The sequence below is a fragment of the Oncorhynchus gorbuscha genome, linkage group LG14 (genome assembly GCF_021184085.1).
Source record: "Oncorhynchus gorbuscha isolate QuinsamMale2020 ecotype Even-year linkage group LG14, OgorEven_v1.0, whole genome shotgun sequence".
NCBI lineage: Eukaryota > Metazoa > Chordata > Actinopteri > Salmoniformes > Salmonidae > Oncorhynchus > Oncorhynchus gorbuscha.
The window spans coordinates 6131254-6142213 of record NC_060186.1 but is presented as its reverse complement, the minus strand read 5'-3'; the positions used below and the strand labels follow the sequence as shown (position 1 = coordinate 6142213).

At 47.3% G+C, this 10960-nt stretch overlaps 1 protein-coding gene across 1 annotated transcript in view; it reads right to left on the bottom strand.

The window, feature by feature from the left end:
• Positions 1-1865: 1865 nt before the first annotated feature.
• Positions 1866-10960, bottom strand: part of osbpl8 (oxysterol binding protein-like 8) — a 96158-nt gene continuing 87063 nt past the window's right edge. Inside the window, 8 exon segments of the mRNA XM_046296849.1 lie at positions 1866-3376; positions 3537-3642; positions 6227-6332; positions 7167-7254; positions 7969-8154; positions 9304-9363; positions 9365-9394; positions 9396-9427. Coding sequence (XP_046152805.1) covers positions 3241-3376; positions 3537-3642; positions 6227-6332; positions 7167-7254; positions 7969-8154; positions 9304-9363; positions 9365-9394; positions 9396-9427 — 744 coding nt within the window. The 3' untranslated portion in view covers positions 1866-3240.

The following is a 10960-nucleotide window of genomic DNA, read 5'->3' as shown; positions in this document are numbered from 1 at the left end:
CCACAACACTAGTTCACAGGTTCACAGACTACAGTACATGGTCTATTACAGATTATAAACTGGGTGGTTCGAGCCCTGAATGCTGATTGGCTGATAGCCGTGGTATATCAGACCATATACCAAGAGTATTAAAAAAACATTTATTTACTGCTCTAATTACATTGGTAACCAGTTTTTAATAGCAATAAGGTACTTTGGGGGTTTGTGGTATATGGCTAACATACCAGGGCTAAGGGCTGAATCCAGGCACTCTGTGTTGCGTTGTGCTTAAGAACAGCCCTTTGCTGTGTTACTTTGGCCATATACATCACACCCCGTGCCTTATTGCTTAAACATATCATCCCTCAAATGAGTTCACCAAAGTGTGTCTTTATAGCTGACCGGCAACATAGTTCACTGACCAGAGGTTATATAGTTGATTGGCCCCATACAGACAAGACAATAAAGACGTCATTTTGATTTTATTTGGGGATGTGGCAACATAACTTTCAGGAAGGTGTTATTGTCATACAAATACATACCAGAGAGACCAGGGATGTCCTGGTACAGAGAGACCAGGGGTGTCCTGGTACAGAGAGACCAGGGATGTCCTGGTACAGAGAGACCAGGGGTGTCCTGGTACAGAGAGACCAGGGGTGTCCTGGTACAGAGAGACCAGGGGTGTCCTGGTACAGAGAGACCAGGGGTGTCCTGGTACAGAGAGACCAGGGGTGTCCTGGTACAGAGAGACCAGGGGTGTCCTGGTACAGAGAGACCAGCGGTGTCCTGGTACAGAGAGACCAGGGGTGTCCTGGTACAGAGAGACCAGGGATGTCCTGGTACAGAGAGACCAGGGGTGTCCTGGTACAGAGAGACCAGCGGTGTCCTGGTACAGAGAGACCAGGGATGTCCTGGTACAGAGAGACCAGGGGTGTCCTGGTACAGAGAGACCAGGGGTGTCCTGGTACAGAGAGACCAGGGGTGTCCTGGTACAGAGAGACCAGCGGTATCCTGGTACAGAGAGACCAAGGATGTCCTGGTACAGAGAGACGAGGGGTGTCCTGGAACAGAGAGACCAGGGGTGTTCGGATACAGAGAGTCCAGGGGTAGGTCCCAAATAGCACCCTATTCTCTATATGGTACACTACATGTATTTTAGGGCTCTGGTCAAAAGTAGGACACTATTTTTGGAATAGGGTGCCATTTGGGATGCAAAAAAGGTCATTTGACAATGAACTCAAGTCATCGAGGGGTGACCGCAAAACGACATGGAACAGAATCATATCAGCGGTATCGTCTGTATAAATCAACACTGAAAAGTGAGGGGAAATAAAACAATGGAGCAAGAAAAAATGTGCCACATAGAAAACAAAAAACAGAAAGTGATTTTCATTATAATGCAACACAATGAACAATGACAAGGAAGAGGAGCCATGTTGTTCCCCTGGTTTTGGTGCCTTGTGAAGAGAGAGAGAGGGAGAGAAAGAAAGAAAGAAAGAGGAAATATGGAGAGATGATTTGGAGAGATAACCTCCTCTCTCCAAGTGGCAGGAATCAGCTTCCAGAATTCCCAAGGCAGCGTAACCACAGCAACGCTGGGAGGGGCCAAGCAGGACTCTTCTCTAAGGCTTGATATGGCACGACCACTCCAAAACACTGGCTATTGCTCGCCCTTACACTTCTACTGTACCCCTACCTACTCTCTCACTGTCCCCACCCCTCCCAATCACTACCCCCCCCCGTTAGCCCCAAATATCCATCCACCCACCAAACCCCTATCCTCACCCCATCCTTAACCTCCGTTAGCGCCCCCCAAAACCCCAGTCCCACCTCTAACCCCCCATTAGCCTCAAACTTCCACCCACCCCCAAACTCTCAGCCCCACCCCTCTCAATCCCTATCCCCCCATTAGCCCCACCCCCAAACCCCCACTCTAGAAGGCACGGGTGTTATTTTCTTGTGACCACATTCTAAACGTCTGGTTTGGATGAGTGAACGACAGTGACGAGGCGATGACCACAGACACACACAGAGTGGGCAGCCCACAAAGACACCGAGGTAATGGGGTATTGATAATGCCAGACTGGCTTGTTCCACAGAGGGTCTTGTCTGTGTGAAAGAACGTCTCTTTAGGAAAGAACACAACTGCTATGAGTGAGTCAGTCCGTTAGCTATGTACACAGGAAGTGGACTGACGGCCTATACTAGACCTGAAACACTGCATCTGGCAGATTTTCACTACATCTAGTTGATTTCTGACTGGCTGACAATGTTGAGTTACTATGTACAAAAGTCTATGAACAGCCTGGGGACTCTACTGTCTACTAGGTGTCATCGTGATGTTTACACACTATCGTGGAAAGGGATCAGCTGAACATTCATCCTACCGTACATGTTAACCACACAGCAACAATTCATGTCAAGCATCTAGTTTATACAATTGACCTTGTCTACAAATTTGAGTGGAACGATTCAAATCGATTGATTACAATTACCTTCTTTTTCTTTTGTTTGCCGATTCCCCGTCAAGCTAGGGAACTCGAGCCTTGTCAAAGCTTCAAAGGAACGTCACATATATTGGACCGCTTAAATCTGTTCTTCTCCCTTCTCGTATATTTTTTAACTAGAGGTTCTACTCACAAAGGACACACCAAACAAACAAAACAAATGAACATTCTTTAAAAATTTTTTTGAATGAAAGTAATTTTTCTTCAAAAGTCTCAGTGTAAAATGTTCCCTGTAGTTGGGGAGGCGGGTGAAATGGGGGCAATGTGAAATGCAAGGAGCGGTGTCCGTTAGCAAAATTAAAAATGGCCGCCAGATGTCAATGTCTTCTCCAAGGCCCAGTTGACGACATCATGACGCCGGCTAAGGCCGAACGCTGACCTCAACTTCCCTTCAGTCCTGGCCGGGGCCACTCCCCCTTTAAAAATACATGGATCTTTAAACAGGTACAAATAAATAGAAATTAAAAACTATTTCAGTTTTTTTTGAGGAGCCTCTTTCAGGAATGCTTGCTTTGAAGACGTGTGTGTGACAATGGTGGCCCGTCTGAGGACAGTGGAGCAGGGTCAACTCAGTAGAGAGAGAGAGAGAGAGAGGGTTGAGGCAGAGCTACTGGGTGCTCTTGAAGTTCATTCACTTCCAGACTGTTTCTCTTCCTTAGCCTGGACAAACCCCCCATCAGTCCTGTCTCTCTCTCTCTCCATCGGTCTCTCTCTCTAACTCCATCTGTCTCGCTCTCTGTCAGTCTGTCGGCTGCTACTTAAACAGGAAGTTGATGAAGACCTGAAGGAGGATGAGGAGGATGATGATGGCGTAGTCGCGCTGCTGCAGGAATCCGCCCTCTGCTGCCGCCTGGCCCGCTGTCGTTCGGGAGCGCAGCACACCGATGCTCCTGGAGATGTAGGCGCACACACACGCAGACAGAGTCAGTGAGGGCTCAGTCACAGGAATTATATGCACAACCACAAACTCACAATGCATAAGTTGGGAACAATTGAATCCTCACTCACTCAAAGACCACACGCACACACACATGTTTGAACGACCCTCACTTGTAAATGTTCTCCTGTGTCTTCTTTATAGAATCAATGGCACTTTGAAGTTCACTAAGGTCTGGGCCCTTTTTCCTTAACCGGCTACTGTGCTTGCTTTTGAGTCCTGAAATGCACAAACAGCAACAATCAGCTGTAACAAAGAGTTAATAACAAATGTTAAAGTAAATGTCCAGTGAAAATGTCACTTTTAAAAGTACATTTTATGTTAACTTACACCCAAATAATATTGTTGACTCGTCCTATAGTCGTATTGGAGGGAAAAAAACACTGAATACCTCCAACTTGCATCTCAAACAGACTTGATATTGCTTGTCATTTCCTCAGAGTATGATGTCATACTCCTGAGGGGGATGAGCTGGCCAATCAGCGGTCTACTCTCTCTATTGACTATTTTTTATGACTGGTATACGCCCACACCATTGTGCTGTTGGGGTACACCCACACCATTGTGCTGTTGGGGCGTATGAGTGTGTATATGTATTGGGTGTATGATTGTGTATGAGTATATATGTAGGGGGGTGTATGAGTGTGTATGTGTGTGGGGGGTGTATGAGTGTGTAGATGTGTCTGGGGGGTGTATGAGTATATATGTGTGTGTGTGTGGGGGGGGGTGTATGAGTGCGTATATGTGTGGGGGGGTGTATGAGTGTGTATATGTGGGGGGTGTATGAGTGTATATGTGTATGCGGGGGGGTGTATGAGTGTCTATGTGTGGGGGGGTATGAGTGTGTATAAGTGTCTGTGGGGGGTGTATGAGTGTCTATGTGTGGGGGGGTATGAGTGTGTATGTGGGGGGTGTATGAGTGTGTATGTGTGTGGGGGGTGTATGAGTGTGTATGTGTGTGGGGGGGTGTATGAGTGTATATGTGTGTGGGGGGGTGTATGAGTGTGTATATGTGGGGGGTGTATGATTGTATATGTGAGGGGGTGTATGAGTGTGTATGTGTGTGGGGGGTGTATGAGTGTGTATGTGTGGGGGTGTATGAGTGTGTATATGTGGGGGGGTGTATGAGTGTGTATGTGTGTGTGTGGGGGGTGTATGAGTGTGTATATGTGGGGGGTGTATGATTGTATATGTGGGGGGGGTGTATGAGTGTGTATGTGTGTGGGGGGTGTATGAGTGTGTATGTGTGGGGGGTGTATGAGTGTGTATATGTGTGTATATGGGGGGTGTATGAGTGTGTATGTGTGGGGGGGGGTGTATGAGTGTATATGTGTATGTGTGTGTGGGGGGTGTATGAGTGTGTATATGTGGGGGGGGGTGTATGAGTGTATATGTAGGGGGGTGTATGAGTGTGTATGTGTGTGGGGGGTGTATGAGTGTGTATGTGTGTGGGGGGGTGTATGAGTGTGTATATGTGGGGGGTGTATGAGTGTGTATATGTGGGGGGTGTACGAGTGTGTATATGTGGGGAGGTGTATGATTGTATGTGGGTGTATGAGTGTATATGTAGGGGGGTGTATGAGTGTGTATGTGTGTGGGGGGTGTATGAGTGTGTATATGTGTGGGGGGTGTATGAGTGTATATGTGTCTGGGGGTGTATGAGTATATATGTGTGTGTGTGTGGGGGGTGTATGAGTGTGTATATGTGGGGGATGTATGAGTGTATATGTGTGTGGGGGTGTATGAGTGTGTATGTGTGTGGGGGGGGGGGTGAGTGTGTGTATGTGGGGAGGTGTATGATTGTATGTGGGTGTATGAGTGTATATGTAGGGGGTGTATGAGTGTGTATGTGTGTGGGGGGGTGTATGAGTGTGTATATGTGTGGGGGGTGTATGAGTGTGTATGTGTGTGGGGGCGTGTATGAGTGTGTATATGTGGGGGGTGTATGAGTGTGTATGTGTGTGGGGGTGTATGAGTGTGTATATGTGTGGGGGGTGTATGAATGTGTATATGTGTGGGGGGTGTATGAGTGTGTATATGTGTGGGGGGTGTATGAGTGTGTATATGTGGGGGATGTATGAGTGTGTATGTGTGTGGGGGGGTGTATGAGTATATATGTGTGTGTGTGTGTGGGGGGGGGGTATGAGTGTATATATGTGTGGGGGGCGTATGAGTGTGTATGTGCGGGGGGTATGAGTGTGTATGTGTGTGGGAGGGTGTATGAGTGTATATGTGGGGGGATGTATGAGTGTGTATGTGTGTGGGGGTGTATGAGTGTGTATATGTGGGGGGGTGTATGATTGTATATGTGGGGGGGGGGGGGTGAGTGTGTATGTGTGTGGGGGGGTGTATGAGTGTATATGTAGGGGGGTGAGTGTGTATGTGTGTGGGGGGGTGTATGAGTGTGTATATGTGGGGGGTGTATGAGTGTGTATGTGTGTGGGGGGGTGTATGAGTGTGTATGTGTGGGGGGTGTATGAGTGTGTATGTGTGGGGGGTGTATGAGTGTGTATGTGTGGGGGGTGTATGAGTGTGTATATGTGGGGGGTGTATGAGTGTGTATATGTGGGGGGTGTATGAGTGTGTATATGTGGGGGAGTGTATGTGCGTGGGGGTGTATGAGTGTATGTGTGAGGGGTATATGAGTGTGTGTGGGGGTATATGAGTGTGTGTGGGGGGTGTATGTGTGTGGGTGGGGGTGTATGAGGGGTGGGTCGTTGTGTTGCAGCATTGGGATTGTATGTATATTAATGTGAGTGGTATTGTAATATTGTTGGTATGTGTGTGTGTGTGTGAGACATACGCTCGCTGCCGGAGGAGTCCTGGCGGTCAGGTTCTGGGGAGGAGCAGCCACTCTCAGGTTTCTTGGGCTTGTCACTGTGCTTGTGCTTTCTTTTGGTCCCTGTTACCTACACACACCAAGGACACACACATCAACACAGAGCCACACACACCAGCCACCAAATCAACACAAACACCACAGAGAAGACGACAAAACCAAAGATACCTACACAAAAACACTCACGCACCGCACACACACGCTTGTACACCTACGAACAAACACACAGAAACTACGTAAATAGCTGCAATTAGGAACATAACACAGACACAAACACGCGCATGCACACACGCGCGCACACACACACACACACACGCACAGGCACGCACGCACAATAACACTTGCATCACATGCTAATCAGTAGCACAGCAAAATGAGGCATGCGAGCCAATCGGCCACATCCAGTGAAACTCCAAAAACAACCAACAACACAGTCAGTTGCAACTCAAATGAACTAACCAACCAAATGAACTAACCAACCAAATGAACTAACCAACCAAATGAACTAACCAACCAAGCACCTATTAAAGCACTTAAAGCGCTCAGAGACATCAACAACCAGCCTTCTTAAAAACGAAAACAGAATTATCCAACATGGCGGTAGGTGGTGGGGAAACAGTCAAAACAAAATGGCTGTACGAGACAACAGGCGGGGCGGCGTGGCCCACACGGAACACAAGCAGCCACAGGCGATGGTTGTGAATGGAGCTGGAGAAGACTTTTAGAGCAAGCTGCAGTGGTGGCTGGTGACAAACTGAAGTGGAGGAGGTGGAATAAAAAAAAATCAAGAAGTATAAAAACAACTCAGGGAGCGCTGTTCGGTTGGCCAACCTACCTGGCACTTGCAATTGCCATCCCTCCTGGGGCCCTGGTTACTGAGACTAATTACACTGGCAGAACGTACCATAGGGGTGCGGTGCCGCACTTTAGTCTGGATCCAGCCGTCTTTCTCAAACTGAATCATATCATTCAGCGGATCCCACGGCCGGGTGCTGCGGACACACACACACACACACACACACACACACACACACACACACACACACACACACACACACACACACACACACACACACACACACACACACACACACACACACACACACACACACACACACACACACACACACACACACACAGAGAGAGAGACTGAGAACATTACATAAGCAGATATTACAGTCTGTTGGTAATGTTATACCAACATGTTGTTGTAACACCAGGTCCATCCATTAGGTGTCACAATCCTCCTGTTGATCAGCTCTGGGGTCAGTTCAGATGCAGAGACTTCACATATAAGGTTTTGATGCTACTTCTTGGTCGTCATAGTAATGGAAGCATTGATAAACTAATACAGTCGAACATCTCTATAAACGTTAAAAATAACCTCAAGTTATTCCTGGCTCTGCCTGTCAATAGAGAATTTAGTTACATAACATCCACTAGATGGCTCCTCTCCTTCAATATATCAACATGGGAGTAAGATGCATTTGACCACAGACAGGCATCGAAGGTCAGTCTCACATTTCACCCACTCATGGCTAACATACAAATATGAGGGAGATAAGCTGATCCTTGAACTGTAACTTCTACTCAACTTCAACTAATGGGTCACGTACCAAATGGCACCCTATTCCCTATATAGTGCACTACTTTAGACCAGAGCCCTATGGGGAATAGAGTGCGTGAATTGGAGATAAAAAACTCACTCGGCATATCTGTAATGCCACTCTCCGGTGACGGGGTCCTGTTCAAAGAGCCCGGGCGCCCAGTCCTCACACTTGGCCTTGCGCTCGCGGGTTGACTTCCTCTGAGCCTCCTCCAGGATAAACTTCTCATTGGTGGCCTCTGTCTGGTCCTTGTTGTTGATGGCCCTCGTTACATGCTGCCATAACCTGGGAGGACGGAGGGAGAGACATAGGGAGAGGGAGAGAGAGTGGGGGAGATAGAGAGAGAGGAAGATATTTTTATTTAGAGAGATATATATATATATATATAGAGAGAGATATAGATATATAGAGAGATATAGATATATAGAGAGATATAGATATATAGAGAGATATAGATATATAGATATATATATATATATATAGAAATATATATATATAGAAATATATATATATATAGAAATATATATATATATAATATATATATATATAGAAGGAATGAGATGGTGAATAGAGGACAGGAGGAATGAGATGATGAAGGGAGAGAGGGGGAATAAAGAGCCAACGAGGGAAAGGAATGAGATGATGAGGGGAGAGAGGGGGAATAAAGAGCCAACGAGGGAAAGGAATGAGATGATGAGGGGAGAGAGGGGGAATAAAGAGCCAACGAGGGAAAGGAATGAGATGATGAGGGGAGAGAGGGGGAATAAAGAGCCAACGAGGGAAAGGAATGAGATGATGAGGGAGAGAGGGGGAATAAAGAGCCAACGAGGGAAAGGAATGAGATGATGAGGGGAGAGAGGGGGAATAAAGAGCCAACGAGGGAAAGGAATGAGATGATGAGGGAGAGAGGGGGAATAAAGAGCCAACGAGGGAAAGGAATGAGATGATGAGGGGAGAGAGGGGGAATAAAGAGCCAACGAGGGAAAGGAATGAGATGATGAGGGGAGAGAGGGGGAATAAAGAGCCAACGAGGGAAAGGAATGAGATGATGAGGGGAGAGAGGGGGAATAAAGAGGACTGAAAGAAAAGAGTCTAATCAAAGTAATGACTGGGACGTCGGGTTTGAATAAAGAGCTTCTTTTAGTAAGAATACTTGTTCAATTAGATTTAAAACCTTTGTTTGGGTACAGAGCAATGCAGGTAAGATGCTGTCTGAAGATCAGCCACAATCACTAAGCACCTGCACATGAGGGGCGTTATCTCTCTCATTCCTCTCGCAAAGCATTCTGGAACTTGCAGTCAAAAAGCGTAATTCAATTCAAACCAGGGAAATTACATATGCAAACAACTGCAGGGGAAATATCTCCAGATACAGATCAATGAGCCAACTTAAACATGAACTCTGTAACACATGAAAGTTACAACACTTCATACCTCTCAGACTCATAGTCTCCCTGGTCCTCAGGAGGCACGGTGCAGCGTGTCAGCCTGGACGAGCTCTGCAGTGGGGTTCCAAAACGATCCACCACCCGGGATCGTTGATGAAGATTTCACTGTCCTGGAGGAGCCACACACACAGGAAGACCCAGTTAAAAGAGCCCCCCCCCACAAACACACCTTCAGGGAAAAAACATTAAATGATGAACACACACAGAGAAATACAAAAACATCTACACACCAAGCAGACAAACGTTCAATCACTCACCAAATTGTCTAACATCCTATTATCTGCCAACAACCACTGCTTCTTATTAGACACAAAGTGCTCCATCACCCTGACTTCCCAAAACAACCTGGCTATGTGCCCTGGTCAAAAGTAGTGAACTATATGGGGAATAGGGTGCCTTTATGGGATGGAACAACCTGGCTATGTGCCCTGGTCAAAAGGAATGAACTATGAGGGGAATAGGGTGCCTTTATGAAATGGAACAACCTGGAAAGTGCCCTGGTCAAAAGTAGTGAACTATATGGGGAATAGGGTGCCTTTATGGGATGGAACAACCTGGCTATGTGCCCTGGTCAAAAGTAGTGAACTATATGGGGAATAGGGTGCCTTTATGAAATGGAACAACCTGGCTATGTGCCCTGTCAAAAGTAGTGAACTATAGGGGGAATAGGGTGCCTTTATGGGATGGAACAACCTGGCTATGTGCCCTGGTCAAAAGTAGTGAACTATAGGGGGAATAGGGTGCCTTTATGGGATGGAACAACCTGGCTATGTGCCCTGGTCAAAAGTAGTGAACTATATGGGGAATAGGGTGCCTTTATGGGATGGAGGCAGTGGTAGTGATGTTTAGGTACAGCTAATCTGACTGCTGAGCCAACTCAGACAGTCCTCCTAAACAGGCTGATGAGAGCTGCATTGACCGATCTGAGGACATGGCTAACACACACACACACGCACGGACAAGGAATGCGCATGACACACACGGAACCGACCGGGGTAATTACCCAGAAAGCCAGGGGAAGGTGTGAGATAGAATGACTGAGATGATAGTTATGCAGAGGAGTGGTTGGTTGTAACATTGACCCATTTATCTGTCTGTCAGTCTGTGTCTGGTTGTCTGTCAGTCAGTCTGTGTCTGGCTGTCTGTCAGTCTGTCTGTGTCTGTCTGTCTGTCAGTCTGTGTCTGTCTGTCTGTCTGTCAGTCTGTGTCTGTCTGTCTGTCAGTCTGTCTGTCAGTCTGTGTCTGTCTGTCTGTCAGTCTGTGTCTGGCTGTCTGTCAGTCTGTGTCTGGCTGTCTGTCAGTCTGTGTCTGGCTGTCTGTCTGTGTCTGGCTGTCTGTCAGTCTGTGTCTGGCTGTCTGTCAGTCTGTGTCTGGCTGTCTGTCAGTCTGTGTCTGGCTGTCTGTCAGTCTGTGTCTGGCTGTCTGTCAGTCTGTGTCTGGCTGTCTGTCAGTCTGTGTCTGGCTGTCTGTCAGTCTGTGTCTGGCTGTCTGTCAGTCTGTGTCTGGCTGTCTGTCAGTCTGTGTCTGGCTGTCTGTCAGTCTGTGTCTGGCTGTCTGTCAGTCTGTGTCTGGCTGTCTGTCAGTCTGTGTCTGGCTGTCTGTCAGTCTGTGTCTGGCTGTCTGTCAGTCTGTGTCTGGCTGTC